General features: G+C 40.1%; 1 protein-coding gene across 3 annotated transcripts in view; it reads left to right on the top strand.

The window, feature by feature from the left end:
- The first annotated feature begins 137 nt into the window (after positions 1–137).
- TMCO3 (transmembrane and coiled-coil domains 3) overlaps positions 138–18,705 on the top strand; it is a 33,113-nt gene continuing 14,545 nt past the window's right edge. For all 3 annotated transcript variants that reach the window (XR_010026846.1, XM_063149899.1, XM_063149901.1), the window contains exons 1-9: positions 138–209; positions 2,773–3,315; positions 7,820–7,999; positions 9,791–9,982; positions 10,770–10,898; positions 13,842–13,934; positions 15,095–15,281; positions 16,187–16,304; positions 16,908–17,103. Coding sequence is in view for 2 of the 3 variants with exons in the window: in XM_063149899.1 (XP_063005969.1) it covers positions 2,869–3,315; positions 7,820–7,999; positions 9,791–9,982; positions 10,770–10,898; positions 13,842–13,934; positions 15,095–15,281; positions 16,187–16,304; positions 16,908–17,103 (1,542 nt within the window). In the remaining variant the exon portion in view is untranslated. The remainder of the gene's footprint in view (positions 210–2,772; positions 3,316–7,819; positions 8,000–9,790; positions 9,983–10,769; positions 10,899–13,841; positions 13,935–15,094; positions 15,282–16,186; positions 16,305–16,907; positions 17,104–18,705) is intronic.

Genomic DNA, 18,705 nt, shown 5'->3' with positions numbered 1-18,705 from the left:
GAGGCGGCGCTCGGAGCGCGGGTCCCGCCCATCTGCGCTCAGAGGGGCCGCCCCGGCGCTCGAGCACCGGCGCGGGGCGAGGGGCGGCCGCAAGGACGGTGCTCCTCGGTGCCCTCCGCCCGCGGCCGCCGCCCACTGCCACCCGTGCCCGCCGCCCCGCGATCCCGCCCTCCCCGCCCCGCTGCTGCGGGCCTTCCTCCGTCCCTCAGGTGAGCGTCGCTGCCGAAGCGCCGGGCGGGGCAGCCGTCTCTTTTCCCCCGTCCCTCCGCCGCCATGAGGGAGAGGGAGCCGGGCCGGTCGCCCCGCGCTCCGCTTATCTCCTTCTGTTCTCCCCTTGTGCCCCGGCCTACCGCGGGGGGCGGCCCCGGAGCTGCCGCGGCGCTCAGGTGCGAGCGCACCGGGGCGGAGGTGCCCGGCGGGCACGGCCCCGGCCGGCCTGCGGCTCCCGGGAGGGGCTGGCACTGGGAGAGGGGCGAGGGGAGGCGAACCCACAGACGTTCCCGCAAGAGGGGTCTGGAGGCAGGGTCCGGCATTCCCAGCTTGATGAAATCTGGTGCTACAGTGTCGTGTTCAGGAAGGAAAAAGGGGGAAGATGAGCTGCAATCCAGCAGGAAGCAAACGCTGCTTAAATAAGGACTCTCCTTGCGATTTGATACTGACTGGCGGTGAATGGAGAGAGGAGTGTTAGTTTTTTTGCCTTAGTTTGGTTTTTTGGGGGTTTTTTTGTGCTCAGCATCACATCATTCATTTTGGTACGTGAGATCTTTATTCCCTTACGAGCTTTTGAGCTCTGCCCCAGGTGTCGCTCCCCGAAACAGTTTTAGCTAGCCAAGTAAAAAGCACAGAAACAAAATTGTCCCCATGTGTGAACCACAGTGCTAAGTTTGCACAGCGCAGCAGAGTGAACTTTGCTGGTGTAAATCTCTGCTCAAAATTTAGTTATGTGGTTTGACATACCAGATAAGACATGCAGTCTTTTACTCACCTTGGATACACACTGGGTGTTTTATTCTCCTTCTTTCTTGCAGAAATAGTTTGTAATATATATTTAGTAAAATCTCTGTCCCAAGCCTACTAAAGTGGAAGAGCATTAGTTTGTATATATGAAGAAATATTTCCTTAAATTTCACTCTAGAACTTTGCCAGACTGTGAGGATTGTTATTTTCCTGATTCCTTAAAAGTAGTAAGCCCCAGCTTTATCGAAGTTCTGAAATGTTTGTACTTTATTATTTTATTGAGATTATAGTGATGTAATATGCTTTTGCGACTTTGATTGCACTTTCTGTTCTTAATTTTAAATGTTTTAGCTCTTTGTGTTATTAAACCCTAGCCCACAGTCAGTGAATAGTAACTTAATACTTTGGCTTGCATTTCATGCACTGAAAAAAGAAATAAACCAACCCACAGATAAATTTTCTTGTTTGTCTCTGGAACAGAGATGGGAGGGCTTTTAACAAATGAAGGTAGGGCATGACTGTGTTTGCCGTGTTCCCTTGGCATGGAATCACAGAATGGACTGTAAGGACCAATGGCTCCAAGCCCTCGGCCGTGGGCAGGGACATCTTCTACCAGGCCAGGCTGCTCAGAGCTCATTCCATGTGTTGGTGGTGGCTGGCTTGGATAGCTGGAGTTGTGACTGCTACTGCCTTGTAGGAAAACAGGATTCTGTCTTAGACAGACTGCTTCCAGATGCCTGTGTCTATGTGCTGGTTGCTGATTAAGGCTGCTGGCCCAATGATCAAGACTAAATAATTTTTTAGGGAAATACCTGCTGTATTGATGATCTGTTAACATGTTGTGTGTGATGTGAGTCTTTAGAATACCAAGTACAAAATTTTATATATTATGTGTAACTTTGTGGTGTGAGGGGTTTTTTGAGGGTTTTTATGTTTGTTTGGATTTTTAAAAGAAAATATAACTGTTATTTTGTGCAATAATGTCGGTAGTGTTCCTTCTAGGTTCTGATGGAAGGAAATTAATTTTTAAATTCTATCCTGCTTGGTGTTAAAATTAAATGCAGCAGTTTAGGTATAGATCTTCAAGTAGTTCCTGGGAAATGAACTTATGAATGAATTGATTTAGTGTTTTTGTAATTTACTTTAAAATCTGGAAGATCCCTAGTAGGTTTTGAAGTAAAGTACCTCAAGGCCCCACAGCCTTTTAGATGAAGGAGGTTTTTGATCCAAACCAGTAGCACTCAGAAGTCCACGAAGTTTTGCTGTTCTTTCTTCCACAATTATGATTTATAATGTAATCTGATTCTGAAAACTGAAAAAAGTTAGGTTTTGTATTTTTATGTTTGTTGAATGTGTGTAGTTGAATTGGTTAATGCTTCTGAGACTTGATAAATAACAAATGATTATGATACAATGTTTTAGGATAGGTTTTAGAAGAGACAGGAGATTTACTGACAGCTAAGAATAATGGGTTCTAGTGCTGGGTTGAAATGCAGCCTATGACATCATGGCCTGATATTTGTAAAGGCTTTTCTTTCATGTAAGAATTGCAGATGAGTACCATGTGAAGTGACTAAGCTTTCCAGTCACTGCTTTTAAAACAAGATGCTATCTAGGAAATAGTCAAGGGAAAAACAAAAATCTGTCAGTAGCTTGGACTGTTTCTTGGTTTTCATAAACGTTGAGTGAAGAAGACTATGTGTGTTCTGTTAAACCTTGTGGTGCAGGCAGCAGTCTTGGATTTATTTTCTACATTTCTGTGATCTAACAGCCCAACATTACCATGTTTGATAACTGATTGGTACTGTCTTGCAGCCTGCTGTGCATCCTGGAGATGCAGAAACCATGTAGCAGAAAGCTTTGAGCAGCTGTGGATGATCACTTTCTCCCAAGAGGAGTAAAAAGTGAAGGATGAAGGCGACTGGATTTATTTCCCTGTGGACGTTGGTTTCACTGCCTTGTGGCCCGTTAGCCAGCCCTGCAGAACGTGAGGATGTGGTGAAACATGCCATCAAGCTGCACCGTGGGAAGGGGGCTGGCATCACTCAGAGGAAGCAGTGGGTGTTGGAGAGCTGCAGAAAACTCTCTGGTCTTCTTCGCCAAAAGAACGTTGTTCTCAACAAACTAAAAAACGCCATAAGAGCAGTTGAGAAGGATGCAGGACTGTCTGACGAAGAGAAACTTTTTCAGGTGCACACCTTTGAAATCTTCCAAAAGGAGCTAAATGAAAGTGAAAACTCAGTCTTTCAGGCAATTCATGGCCTTCAGAGAGCTCTACAAGGCGACTACAAAGATGTTGTAAATATGAAAGAAAGCAGTAGACAGAGACTGGAGGCCTTGAGAGAAGCTGCAATTAAGGTTGGTTTCCCATGTTTGTTACTAGAGGGTTCATATTCTACTTGTGATTTTAACTTTATTATGGCACAGTTTCACTCTGTTTTAATAAAAAAGGGTATCTACATAAAACTTGCAATGTTTACTGTTTAATGAAGTATTTGTTTTCATTAGTAAATTTACAAGTAATTCTGGTATAGAGCTTAAAACTTATTGGCAGTCAATAGTTCTTGTCTCAAAGCTAAGTGTAACCATAAGACCTATGGCAAATATAATGTTAAAGGGAGAGGAATAAGAGAGTGAATGAGTACTCATAGCAGAGTTGCACTAGACAGGCCAGTGGCACTAGCTGAGTGGAAATAATGCCATCAAATGGTGAAATACTAACTGTTTCTTCCATTTTAAATGAGAATTGTTCAATCAAAGTCCACAGTTAAAACAAAATGACTTGCTGCCTTTCGTTTCCACGTTTGTATAGATACAGGTAAAATGGACGTGCAGAACAGTAGGTGATTAGATTTTTAAACTCAGTATTGCACTCCTAGCCTAAGAAGTGCAGGTTTGAAATGCAGTGCTTCCAAGAAAGAGTTAGCTGAAATAACTTTGGCAGGAGAAAACACAGATGAGTAACAGTTGAACACAGATACTTCATGGAAAGTTTGAGTTCCCGTGTCTCGTTAGGTTGAGCACAATCTGCCACTGTCTTCTGGACTTGGTAGGGCTCAGACTGTGTACTGAAAGTCTCCTATTGAGAGAAAATGCAATTTAATGTATTTGGTATTTCAATTGCTCTTGTCCTTTCTCTACTCCGCAACCTCTGGAGGAATGTATTAAGAATTTTCTTTATTTTCTGTCTTCCAAAAGAAGAGGCTGTCTATGCACAAGGGAGCAAGAGAAGGAATAAAAATGTAATTGGCATTTAGCATTTGAGTTGTGAGAGTCTCTGAAGGGCATTTGTGCTAAGAAATGTGCAGCCCTTGACAGGTGAAGTTGGAAAGAAATTATGTGCAGTAAAGGTGTCCAGTGAATCGTGCCAAGATGGTCTGTTGGAAGCAGAAATTAGGATGTGAACTTGGCAGTGTGCAGTGATTCTGTGCAGTGGAAGTGTAGACAGGATTACAGCAAATTTGAATAGGAAATAAATTGGATCTAGATGTATTCCAGTGAACTGCTTTATATGACTGTGTAGTGATACTTTATGGTAGTGGCAGCCTCTGCTGCATAGAAATGTCATAGAAATTGTCATGAGCTTTCCTTGGTTTTCCACCTTTTTTTCTTTCTCAGAGCTTGTAAAATAGCAGCAGTGAGGCATTCCAGAACCTTCTCTCCCATTTACCTAATTCTTGGTAATGTTACTCTAAAATAATGAAGTCCATTTATCCTTGAACTTGAGAATGGTTCTTCTTCTACAAGGAAGCCTTTGTGTACAATTATGTGTTTTAGAGGTGTGTCCTGTCAAAAGTTTACTTTTGCTGAAGTGGATTGTGCAGGCTTTTTTTGTATTTTCAAAATATTTACTTGAGTGAGCAGCCTTTTGCACTTTCCTTCTTATGCCATGCATGTGGTTATTAAAACAGAGTATTTGTGGTTTTAACCTTATAGTTGTTGTATAAAGAGAAGCAAAAGATAAAAATGGCATGGGAAACATATGTTTTGGACTTGTTCTTAGTTCATAAGACACAGGAGGTCCAACTTTGTCCCAGTTTCATTTTACTGTAATGATTATTTTGTTGGTATACTCATAGAACATCTATTTTTTAAACAGTGAATGAACGGAAAATACAAATAAATGTAGGGGGTGCTGGACTCTTCCCTTTATTATTTTATCTCTATTGAGTAGAAATGCTTGGAAGACATTAGTGCTGGGATTTGTGTGTGTGTCTGTTGCATTTCTTGCTGCTTCTGCTGCTGTGAAAAGATGTAGTGGGATCATTCAGAGTGTAGGGCAGGGGGAAATAAGAAAGAAGCACTGAAGATGGTTTCTGCCTTCTTTTGCTCCAGGATCCTGTTTGGAAGTTAAGGAAAAAAACAACAAAATCTCACCTGTTTTTTTAATTAACGTCTAATTTCTTGGATGCCTTCTAGTCAGACATGGGTGGAAAAAAATGACTTGCAAGTATTGCAGAGATGCAGCCTCTTCTGCATGTGCTTTTGTCTCTGAATACACAGTAGAGAGCAACAGCAACTCTGCATTCTGAGTCAGCATTGCCCCAAAGTCTTGATCTTCATTTTGCTCATGTTTTCAGGTGTGCACAATATTAAGTACACAATCCTTATCTGTATTACTTTGCTTAAGAGGTTTCTGGTTATCCTCGTGATCAAGTGTCTCCAGTCCCAGCCTGAGCTGCAGAACAGTGTTTGTACTGTGGTGCACTTCTGCTTAGCAGGTAGCAGGTTGTTTGAATTAACTTTTTGTGGGCACCATTGCCTGTGCTTGTCCCAGTCTACTGCTATCACATTTGTCTCTTGGTGGAAACAGATGCCACTTTAATAGACTAACAAAACCTTAATCATCATTAATTGAAGGAACTTGCAGCTAAACTCTAATTTTTTCAAAGCTTTTCTACCTTGCTATTCAGGGAAAGTTAACTTCCTTGAAATTAGCCATTATTTTTTATGTAGTTTGCCTTTAGCTCTGTTCAGCCTGTTTGTCTTGGCCAACGGGAAGGACTGAGATGGGCTCCTTGCACCCAAAACCTCTTCCATTTTTGAGGGGAAAGAATTTAACCATTATCAATTTCACCTTGTGTTCTAAGCTGTTGCTGAATTAGCAGAGAATCTGCAGCTCATATGGGGGCTGTTTCTTACATCTTTTGAGCTGTGTCTGCTAGCAGAGAGCTACAGATAGGAAGTGTTTTTCCTTGAGGCTGTATGAGAATGACTGTGTCTCCTACTTACGTGTTGCATAAGAACTAATTGTTGACATTGAGCCAAACACATTAATAGTTACATTCTTCCCAGCTCCAGTTATTTTGGGCTCTGGGTAACTTTCACCATGAGGATGTAACTGTGATAGTTCTAAAAACCATCAGACACCAGCATTGTGGTTTCCTCACAACCAGAGGCATTCACCCGACTGTCAGCATTTCAGATGGCTTTGGCTGCAGTTACTGCTTGTACTGAACATATTCTTCTCTTGGCATCAAGGAATTGACTGAACTATGTGCATGTTCTTGTGGGTTCCAAGGGGAAAAATGTCCATCTGCAAATGTGTGGAGGAGGAGACACTCTAGTTATTGAAGCATAGGTGTTTAGGACCATTTAATAAGCTCAGGTTATTGAAGATATCTCTGGAGGGTAGGCAGATAAAACACTCAACCTATGGGAGATCTGTGTTCTCTGATTTCTAACTGGGCATGGCAGGGGCAGGGCATCTGGAGACAGCAACTTGTGTTTCCTGAGAATTGAGTCAGGCCTATAGATGGCATTTTTTTACCTGTTTTTTTTATTTTTTTCTTTTTAATAATATTGGCTGTTTAAAAGAGCAGAAGAAGGATCTCTGTCATCTAGGTATTCTCAGCATCCAGAATCTAACTGAAAGGAGCCCTGTCCTTGTGTGTGTTTCCATATAGCTGCTCTTTCAACAATCTTTAGAAAAATAGAGGCATGTAAAAGAAAGAATCTTTCCCCCCCAAAACCCTCAAGTTGTTCTCTGTCAATACACAAAGTATTCTGTTTGGTTACTGTCATGGTAACTGTGTAAAAGGTGTTAGACCCAGTTGTTAGGAAATTAAGCTTTTTAGTTATCCTTTTGAACCTGAAACATCATAACTTTATCAGGAAAATTACTGAAATATTTTCACACCATATCAAACCATATCAGCATATTTTCTCTTTTTACTTCAGAAACCTAGTAATTTCAGAAGTTGTCACTGCAAGTTGATAAGAGACCCAAACTGAAATAAAGTGAAAAGTCACATGTTTTAATTCTGATTGGAAAAGTGCTTTTTGGGAAACGTGAACAGGAAGCTTGGCTAGAGTGATTGGCTGCTCATCTCTACCCCAGCTATTTTTTTCTTCCTGTTTCCACAGTTACTGTAATTTTTGAATACCATAAACAGACCTTTTCCTATGTTTACAAAAGGGCTTATAAAGTTAAGGTTCATTGTGCTTTACATCTAAATTGTTTGTTTGTTGTAGATAGTATAGCTATGCTTTCAGGGTATTATGCTTCACTTCAAAGGCATGAAGTTCTAAACTTTATTTGGCTCTGAATTGTTTCCTAGGGTTTCTCAAAGTAAATCCTTTCTTGTATTTTCTGGATCATAACCTTGGGGCAGGTCTGCTGTTTAATGTAATAGAAAAGGCTATTGGTGGATATTTTGTTTGGTTGTTTTGGTTTTTGCCCACTTACCCAATGAAAATTGGCCCAAGAAAAATCAATCTTTAAATATCTTCATGATGTTTATATAGCTTTTGCAATTCCATTGATAAAATGTTTTGTGTCAAAAGAAGCACACATTTATGTCAAATGTTTTTTCTGCTCAAAGGCCTGCCAACACTTTATCTGTGTTGTAAAATTCAACAGGAAGAAATGGAATATGTTGAACTCCTAGCAGCAGAGAAACACCAGGTTGAAGCCCTTAAGAACATGCAGCACCAAAACAAAAGCCTGTCAATGCTTGATGAAATTCTGGAAGATGTCAGGAAGGCAGCTGATAGATTGGAAGAGGAAATAGAAGAGCATGCCTTTGATGACAACAAATCTGTAAGTGATGCTTTAGACTTAGTCATTTCATTGGAGTGCATTTATTTATAGTTGATTTTTGCCCTGTGTGTTTCTCTTGTGTCATATAGTTGTTAGGATTTTAGTGATTGTTAAAGAGTGAGCAAACAGGAGTGATTGCTCCTTTTTGCTAGTGATTTCTGTGGTTTTGATTTGAAGGTGCTCCCTGCAGCTGCCACTTTGACAGGTCCAAGTGTGGTACATCTGAGTGATACAGCCTGTGATAGATGTGACATCTCTGTGGTGGTGGGAACTGTGATGGTTGGACTTGCAGGATATGGAGTTACCATGTTCACTTTTTAATTTTCTTGACAAAGTTATGGCAGAGCAAGAATCGTTGCTGTTGGTTTTCACAGTCTGGGAAAAGAGATATTTTTCAAAGGAAAGCCCTGAAATGTGTTTGTGATGTTACATTCTTCTATGTCTGACTTCCTCTGCCTTTTGTACTTTGGCCTACCTGCACTGATCCTTGTTTTTATGTTGCATGATGGGACAGTATCCTTCAGGTAAGGCTATATGTCTCTAGAGCCAGGAATACCTCAATTTATTCTAGTGTCTCATTTTTCCATCCTCAGATAGACTCCCCAAATTGGCCCTGTTTGCATAAACACGGGTTACAGTTTATTTGGCTTCTGCTCTTGGGGGTTTTTTGTTGATTTCCAGGTTGACTCCCGACGCGAGCATAGCTCTTGAGTTCTGCTGAGGAGACAAAACCATTTTCTCTGCAGCAGAGAGCCAAGCCGTGTGTGGTTTTGTTCGGTGTTTTTGTAGTTGAGCTCGATCCGAGAGGAAGTGGAAGCCGCATTTTCCCTTGGTGAAAATTTCAGCGGGTGGAGCGCGGCGGCAGGAGCCGCACCTGGCGGGGCCGGGCCGGGCCGGCGCAGCGCCCTCTGCTGGAGCGGCCCCGCCGGAGCCGAGCGGGAGCCCTCCTGCCGCTCCGGGAGCCCTCCTGCCGCTCCGGGAGCCCTCCTGCCGCTCCGGGAGCCCTCCTGCCGCTCCGGGAGCCCTCCTGCCGCTCCGGGAGCCCTCCTGCCGCTCCGGGAGCCCTCCTGCCGCTCCGGGAGCCCTCCTGCCGCTCCGGGAGCCCTCCTGCCGCTCCGGGAGCCCTCCTGCCGCTCCGGGAGCCCTCCTGCCGCTCCGGGAGCTCTCCTGCTCTGCTGCTGCTGCCTCCATCCCTGGAAGGAACCGTGAAGCGCAGCCTGGAGGTCTATGTGCTTCTCCGTCATTGCAGGGAACGGTTTTATAAACTAAACAGTGGACTTTTACAACAGACAAGCTTTAATACAGTAATCAATATTCTGATAAAGACACAAGCTTCTATTAAAATATAGCCTAATAGTGAAGTGTAGCAGGTAAAAAAAAAAATTAAAAAAAAATCTGCACTACAACCTGTGTTCAAGAATTGCTGTTCTGAGAAATTAAATCCTGAAAATAACTAGGTAGAAACAGTCCTTATAATATCTCCTTCAAATTTACAGGATAGTGACCTTTTCTTAACTTGGAATGCAGTCTTTAGTTCAGATTTTTGTGAACTGAATATCACTTCGTAATCTCCAATTGATTTTATTCAAGGTAAGAAAATGTTACTTTTAAAGACATCATGATAAAGAGATTGAAAGATTTTTAGAGAAGAAACCTGCAGTATTTTTAGTTGGTGTCAGCAAGTTCTGTAGAAACTTCAGGCACAGCTAATAGTCCTTCTGTTATTATGATATGCTTAATTGACTCCCCTTTTTTTGTTTGTTTGATTATTTGTTTTCTTTTTTTGAAAAGGTAAGAGGTGTAAACTTTGAAGCTGTTTTAAGGGTGGAAGAAGATGAAGCCAACTCCAAAAGAAATGCTTCAAAAAGAGAAGTAGAAGATGACTTAGGACTTAGTATGCTTATTGATTCTCAGAACAATCAGTATATCCTTACTAAGCCCAGAGACTCAACCATTCCTCGTGCTGATCATCACTTCATAAAGGTAATAATTTTAGAGACATTCTTGTCATTCACTTTTGGATTTAGTGCCACAAGTTTGCACGTCAGTGCTACTTGGTTGGAGTGAGTTATAGTTTCAGCACTTGTCTGTCTGAAGTTACCCCAGCATTCATGACTCCCCCAACTATGGTGATTCAGCCATGTCTTCCCTACTCTTAGGTTTGTCTTCACAAGACTGATCATGATGCCACTCTCTGTTTTTATTTGGCTTCTCTTGTTGCACCTTTGGGGCACTGTCCCTTCTCTCAGACTGCAAAGTGTTAAAGCTACTGCTGTGCTTAATAAGCCACTTGCATGTTGTCAGTAGAGAGATTTATCTGGTTGTGCCTTGTGATGAAAAAAGGGATACTGAAAAATACATACACATGGTAGAGGTTTGATTGTATTTGTGCTTTATATAGAGTAACTGGATTGGGGTTTTTTTTTAATTATAAAACCCAAAACAATTCTGTTTCACCATGTTTAAATGCAAGGTATCATTCCAACCAGGAAATTGTCTACTTTCTGTAATATATTTAAAATATTTATAAATTGATTTAAAGTCCCCAATTACTTAAGGTCAGTACCTCATCTGCTTCACCTAAAAAATTGCTGTGCTTACATCTGCAACAGCACTGAGGTTAATTTACAGGTTTTTTTTTCTTTTCACACAAAGTAGTCTATATTTAATTTTACAGTGCTATTTGTCTTTTGAAAGATAATAGTCTTCAATTTCATTCCAAATGTATGTGTCTTTTATATTAATGCCTTTGTAAATCTTGCCTTTTTAGGATATTGTGACAATAGGAATGTTGTCTTTGCCGTGTGGCTGGCTGTGCACAACAATAGGATTGCCAACCATGTTTGGATATATCATCTGTGGAGTACTCTTAGGACCCTCAGGACTAAATAGTATCAAGGTAAGTGTGCAAGTTAGTTCTTGACTGATTTAATTCATTGAAATCTTTAAAAGTAGTTTTAAAAGGATATGGTATTGACAGCCTCAAATGTAATAAAAAAAAAAATTCCCAAACCTGAACCTCTACAAGAGGAGAGCTTCAAATTTTATGTCTTTGAATAATTTTGTTTTCAATCTTTTTTTTTTCCTATAAAATTATGACAAGTGTTGAAAGTGAAAACTGAAGGTTGTGTGTTGTGAAAGTTTTATGTCAGGTGGTTTGTTTTTTTCTTTCTTTTTGATTTTAATCATAAAGCATCACAATTGGGAGCCAAACTATTTAAATGACATAAAATATACAGAAACTTGCAAAAAGTCAGTGTTTACAATGGATGAAGCATTTAAAACAAATAATTCCCCAAGGAACATAGCTTGCCTTTCTGGAGAGTTATTTTGCACCTCTGTAGTGCTTTCATCCACCCTGGTCCCCCTGTTCCTTTCCCAGTCCCCTGCCCACATTCCTGAGCTCTTTTGAACCTTTTTAGCTCCATCACGTGTACCCTGATTAGTGGCTGCTGTGGAACCGTGAGCTGGGGCTGGCTGGACACGTTTCCATTAAGGGCTCTGGTGTGCATTAACAGATTGTTTGGCCAGCAGGCAGAACAGAACACATGCTAGGGCTGCACAGTAATGCCTGCTTAAGTTGCATGTGTCTGCTGCATTGATATCCATGAAACCACTTGGAACTTACTGTCTTTGAAACATCTGCTCCCTACATGGGCTTCTGTTGAGAATGATTGTTGAGCTCAAAAGCAGGGATTAGTAGAAATTGTAGGATTTTGTTGATCTTGTATTGGAAGAGATGAAATAATCTCAACCTCTGTGCTGTACATAATTTCTGGGTTGAAAATGTCTGGAAAGTTTGATCACTTAGACTGAGAAACAAGTTTGTAAGCTTGGCATGAGAAAGAAACCCAACAACAAATTTTCAGGATACTTACATTGAAAAAGATATGAAAGAAGTTTCTTAAGGACAGTTTAAGTGACTTGCCTTTTTCTTGTGAAGCTGTGATTATACATTATTCACCAGGATAATACTCTTGTTGACTCTTGTTTGGTCTCTTCGCCAGTTCCTAAAAAAGTTGAATGCCTCAGAAGGCAGGCAGATTCTAATCTGGCAGAAAAGTTGGTTTCCGTCCTCATTTCTGTAATTGATGATAAACCTTGTTTTCTTCTACTCTGGCCTGTAAATACATAGAAAAGAAATACTAGGATTTTAGAATAGAATTGACTGTTCCAGTCAATTGCATGAGCACTTCAGCACTCACCAAAAGTTAGAGCATATTGTTAAGGGCATTGCTCAAATGCCTCTTAAACACTGACAAGCTTGGGGCATCAATCAGCTCTTTAGGAAGCGCGTTCCAGGATTATCACTCCTAATGTCCAGTCTGAACCTCTCCTTGGGCAGCTTAGAACCATTTCCACTCATCCTGTCAGTGCAAACCAGTGAGAAGAAGAGCTCAGCACCTCCCTGTCCAGCTCCACTCCTCAGGAAGCTGTAGAGAATGATGAGGCTGCCCCTCATCCTGCTTTTCTCCAAGCTGGGCAAACCCAGAGTCCTTAGCTGTTCCTCACAGGACATTCCTTCCAGCCTTCCACCAGCTTTGTCCTCTTCTGGGTGCATTCAAGAGCCTTCACATCCTCCTTCCATGGTGGGGCCCAGAACTGCACAGAGTGCTCCAGGTGAGGCCACACCAACACTGAACACAGCAGGATAATTTTGGGTGACTGGTGATGCTCTGTTTGATGCACCCCAGCATGGGGTTTGCCCTCTGGTGTCTCACACTGAGCCTGCTGTCCACCAGCATCTCCCAGATCCCTCTCTGCAGGGCTGCCCTTCAGCCACTCCTCTCCTCATCCATACTTGTGCCTGGCTTTACACCATCCCAGGAGGGTCAGAATCCAACATTTTGAATTTATTTGTTAAACAATTTCCTCCCATTAATCATTGCCTAATGCTCCAGAGTATTTACATCCCTCTGCAAGGCATCTTGTCTCTCAAAAGAGTGAACAGCACCTCCCAGTCTGTTATCAGCAGCAAACTTGTGTGTTCACCTCCTCCCTTCTGATCATTGGTACATGTCTGTATCTATGGAACAGAACTGGCCTGAGAACCCTGAGGATACACACCAGTTGCCAGCCAGAAAAATCTCCATTTTTCTGTTGTGATGAAGACCACCACCATTTTTTCTGCTCTTGGATCCTTCTATCTGTAGCACAAAGGCTGGTTGGTAATTGTGCTGGTCTGAGAGATGGATGTGTGGAGCCTGTAGGATGGAGAACCACAGCAGCCACAGTCTAGCAGAAAGATTATACCAATAGACCAATAAAATAACTAGCAAGAAGTGGCTTGTGGAATGCAAGCCTTGGAGATTTAGTAGTACATGCATAAAGCATAGCCTATTTTTTTCAATCGGCAAGAAAACTTACTGTTAAGGAAACTTTCCAGTCTGACCATTCACAAGGCTCTCTGCCTTCATCTTCATGCCCTTGGTTATCCCAAAGGTTGGTAGTTCACTGACCCTTGTTGCAGGCTCCCATGTCAAATCAGTCTCCATGTCAAATCTTCAGCTTGCCAGCCAAGCCACCTGGATCAGATGTATTCCCTTCCCAAGAGCAGTGCCCATGTGCACATTGGGTGACCAGCACTCTCCCACCAAGCTACTGCCTAGTATCAGCCAGGGGATGGGAAAAATTGCACTATAAAGGTGCTCTGGGGATTTCTGATGTCATATGAACAGCAAATGAACTACCTGTGGAAATGTAATGAGAATCAATTTGTTTTGTAGTGTATTTGTATTATATAAGTTTTGTATTGTGTATAAATTTTGTATTATATACAAAATTTATAATTTTGTATTATAAGTTGACTGCTGTGCACTGATTTCTTTTTTTTTTTCCTAAGTCTATTGTACAGGTGGAGACATTAGGAGAGTTTGGTGTATTCTTCACTCTCTTTCTAGTTGGTCTGGAATTTTCTCCTGAAAGATTAAGAAAGGTATTTTTTATAATATCCCTGCTGGGGATTTTTATAATATCCCTGGGATTTAATTGCTAATTACTGAAACTGCAGATTTCAGTTATATTTTAGATTTTTACACACTCCCTACACTACACTGTTGTAGCTTTGTACATTTTTGAAAAGACATATGTGACATTTGCTTCTGCACTGTGGAAAGAACAGAATGCATTATTTATTCAGTGTCTCAAAAAAAATTACATTTACTCCCTATTTTAGTAAAACAGTTTGATTACTGGAAAAATCTCTCACAGTTTGGCAGTCCATCTCTGCTTTATTTTAACATGCAGTAATGTGCAATTGCTGTTATGGAGTGTCAGTGATGTTTGCCATTCCTATTATAAAAAAATCTGAAAGTTTAAGTACTCCATACTGAATTGATGATACATAATCTGCTGGCTCATAAACTAATTAAGCAAGTATGTTAACACAATCTGGAATATTAAATTATGTGGCCACCAGAATTCAGCAAAAGCTGCAAGTTTCTTTTGGTCTTAATTTAAAAAGAAAAAGTTATAAGCAAGCTAGAATTTTAATAGTGGAAAGTATGGCTACAAATATATGAAGAATTGCACTGTGTGATCTGTTCCTAAACTGATGGCTGTGAGTTTATGGTACTAGAAAGCTTTAATGGAAATATGTTATAATTAATGACCATTTATCTTAATCTGCAGTTTCTAGTCCACCTAAAGTCCAAGATAAAAATCAGTAACTCAAGGGTTCCTAAACTGTAGTAGGTAAATTGCTGTTTCAGATTTGCTTCTGCACTAGTTTGGGGTGGGTTACTGGTGTTGGCGACTGATTTCGCCACACCCATTTTTCCTCATCTTAGAATCACGCCCAATAACTGATCTTTCATTTGGTAATTTTAATGTATTTCAACCCATACTGGACCATTTGGCCTGTAATTTGTCTGTGAGCTTTGGGAAATTTCACCTGGTTTCTGGCAAGGAGTCTCTTGGGGGAGAATGTCTACTCAGTGTTGTAAATTGGGAGTAGGTGATATAGTGTGACGATCCATTACTCTGTGCCTCAGTACTACAGCCCCAAATCACACATCTTTAACTGCTTATTTGCAATAAAAAACGTTGTAACTTAGCAGTGAGAAAAGTGTCATAAGATCTTATTTTCTTCCCAAGGTATGGAAAATATCTTTGCAAGGACCCTGCTACATGACAGTTCTGATGATTGCCTTTGGTTTACTGTGGGGGCATTTGCTCCAAATTAGACCAACACAGAGTGTCTTCATTTCCACTTGTTTGTCTTTGTCAAGCACACCACTGGTGTCCAGATTTCTTGCAGGTAGTGTTCGAGGAGATAAAGAAGGTAAATATGACTGTAAATATGGACTACTGTAGTATCTAATAAAATTTGAAAGTTGACTTTGTAATATTACAAGAGAAGCTGGTTAAAAAATGAAAACAAAACCCACTCTTAAGCCTGGTTTACAAACAATCATCCTTATTTAACACGGGCTAGTGTTGTGTGTATTCTTGCCAGGAGGTGTACTTGATTTGTACATAGCCAGTCCTCTTTGGGAAAAGACAATGTAGTACAGCCATTGTAGTACTCTCCATTGAGAACTGACTTTACTGAGTGTCTGGAATCCTTGAACTCTAAGAGGTTAACAGATTAGCCCACTGCTACCTGTCATCAGGGCAGAAAGGTTAATTTAAAAAATTCACATCCTTCTTCAGGAAACAGAAACCAGCTCTGATGGTCTTTCATAGCTAACAGCTTTTCAAATAAGGACCTTCAAGGGCCATATTTCTAGCTTCCCAACTTCTAAATGTTTCCTTTTGAAAGTTTTGACATCATGCTTTCTTCCACTTAAATCTCCCTCATACAAATTGTGTTAAAGTACTCCTCACCCTCTAGAATATTTATTCTAATGCCACAATTCAAGGTGTATATTTTACATATGCTAGCTTGAATGTGTCTTCAGAATAAAGCCTGTATACTCTCAGTAGAGGAATTTCACTCAGTGTGTAACTAGTGTTTAACTGCTAAGCAAAGTCTATGTTTTTATTGTGTAACAGAATTTCATATTAATATTTTGTTTGTATTTTAATATGTCTTTATAGATACATTCGTAAATTGCTTTGAATGACCTTCAGCCCATTAAGAGCTATATTTGGCTTCCATTTGATTAAGGCTTTTCTAGATTTGAGTGTTTGCATGCATTCATAGTTTCTGATGACTGTTTCCATGACCATTTTGCTGGTGTGCAGGGGATATTGACTACAGCAGCGTACTGCTTGGCATGTTGGTGATGCAGGATGTGCAGCTTGGTTTATTTATAGCTGTCATGCCTACACTTATTCAAGCAGGAGTGAGCACATATTCCAGGTAAAAAAAAATCATTGTATGGATCTTCCCTCTACCCCTTGCAATTAGTATGTAGATTGCCAATATGAATGTGAAGGCACTGCAGTTAATGTCAGTTCCATGGAATATAGGCACTCTGTTCAGTGAGATTTCCTTTACTGTTCCTGCTTGCTGTGAAGTAGAAACCTGTAGTAGTCATATGAAATCAGTTGTATGAAAATAATCTCTTTGCTGTAGCTGCTTTAATCCTGTGTGATAATTAAAATTTTGAGTGAAAAGTTTGTTACTGTAAAAGAACAAGTTAATTTCTTCACTCACTTTTTTCCTGCAGGGCACCTTTTTGTCAAAGAGTAAGCAATAGTATTATTGTGCCTTACCTTTGGCTTACCTTTGAATAGGAGATTAGTCAATGAAAATCTTTCTGAGTCAACATGGAAGTAAGTTCTAGACTGTAAAAGAGGTTTCTGGGCACTCTGCAGATTTAGTCTTAATCTTGTTTACTAATGTATCTAAATACCTTCCTGATTTGAGCATTTATGGAATTAGGTATTTTCATTTACGGGGAACTGGTTGGGAGGTATGAGAGCACTTGAAAGAAACATATTGTTTGTTCTTCTCTTCCAGCATTTTCAAGGAAATTCTGAGAATACTGATCCTGATTGGCCAAATTCTGTTCTCTCTGGCTGCTGTTTTTCTGCTATGTCTTGTTATAAAGACTTATCTCATAGGACCGTATTACCGCAAGTTGCACACAGAAAGCAAAGGGAACAAGGAGATCCTCATTCTAGGGATAACTGCATTCACCTTCCTTATGTTAACGGTAATCTTCTGCATGGATAAAACATTTTTATACATGGGGTAGTTTACTTCATCAGTGTCACAAAAGCCATCAAACTTAGTGTTATTGCATATACATGCACCTCTGTAATTGTCTGGTTTTAACTTGTTTTACAACAACCCCCAAATGTGCAAATGATTCCTGCATTATAGCACAGATGAGCAAGAAGAGATACAATTTGAATGTGAATCAGCTGAAATTCTGCTGTTTAGATCATGATAGCTCAGATCATGATTCCTAAACTGGCTTTTAATACAGCCAGTTTAGGAATCATGATCTTAGTTTTAATTGTAGGCTACTTCATGCATTTGAAAATAATTCAGGATGGGTTTTGAGATACTGATAATGACAGTTGTGACATTTGCTCACAAATTTCTTCTCAATACCAAATTCTCAACAGTGTTGTTACTGTAAAATAATCTTCTTTTTGTGTGAGAGACACATTTTGGGATGAAATTAAGAAAGTAGAGAATTCCTTAAGGTTTATGGATTTTGATTAACCGTATTGGGTGTAGTTCATTTTCCCCTGAATTCTCCTTTTTTGTTTCAATCTCATGTTTCAGCCTTCTGAAAACCTATACTGCTGGAGAGCAGAATGTGACAGTTGCTTGATAATGTTATGGGTTTGACACTCCATTATCCTGAACGTGCAGATTGTTACATCCCCTGAGAATAATTAAGCCAAAAAGTTCCTGTGCCTGTTTTTCTAGGGGTGTTAACTTAGTTACTACAGTCCAACAGGAAAAGCTGGCCTTCTTCAGGAAGAAGTTTAAAAAGAAGTTAGTGAGACCATTGCTTTAGTTAGTGACTTCTACTGTATAAGTTAAAAATTCCATTGCTCTAAACAGCTATTCATATTTCAAATGTGTCCTCTAATAAGAGAAGAAACAAAACTAGTTTCACCCTTTTACTTTCTAACAAGCAAACATTACGCTTGTAAAAAAACTTTAATAAAAAACAGCAAAGAAACCACTGAAGTTGTGTATAATATTATGGTATCTAGAAGCAATTTTACTTTAATTAAAACCATGACCTTCATAAAAATTGGCTTCTTATATCCAAATTGCATTTCAAATACACAAGGAGTTTGTATATGTGACTTTACACAGTACATGTGCATACACACACGTGGTGGGGGGGGGATATATTTGGGTTTGTTGGATTTATACTGCAAATCCAGAAGGCTTCTTCAGCATTTTCAGAATTCTTTCCTTTTAAAGTTGATGAATAATTTATCAAAGGGAATGCTACAAAGGATACTGCAGGTAACCTCAGTGAACCAGTTGAGATGCTTGATATTCACTGACATTTATAAATTCATTATAGTAATGGTACAAGTTATAGTCTGAACACATAAACTGAAAAAAAAAAAAAAAGTGAGAAAATGTTTGCTTGTTGAGTTGAATAGGTGAACAAACAAATCTTCTGGGAAACCAATCTTAATTGGTGTAGATGCTGTACTTTGTCAGGAATACAAACATAGGATGAGTGATTGCAATCTAAGCTAAAAGTGTTGCATATCTTTGGAAAGGTTGAATTAAAGTTTTTGGACACCAGGTAGGAAAACAATTAAACTCTCATGGA

The sequence above is a fragment of the Melospiza melodia genome, chromosome 2 (genome assembly GCF_035770615.1).
Source record: "Melospiza melodia melodia isolate bMelMel2 chromosome 2, bMelMel2.pri, whole genome shotgun sequence".
Classification (NCBI taxonomy): domain Eukaryota; kingdom Metazoa; phylum Chordata; class Aves; order Passeriformes; family Passerellidae; genus Melospiza; species Melospiza melodia.
This window is presented reverse-complemented; position numbering and strand designations above follow the sequence as displayed.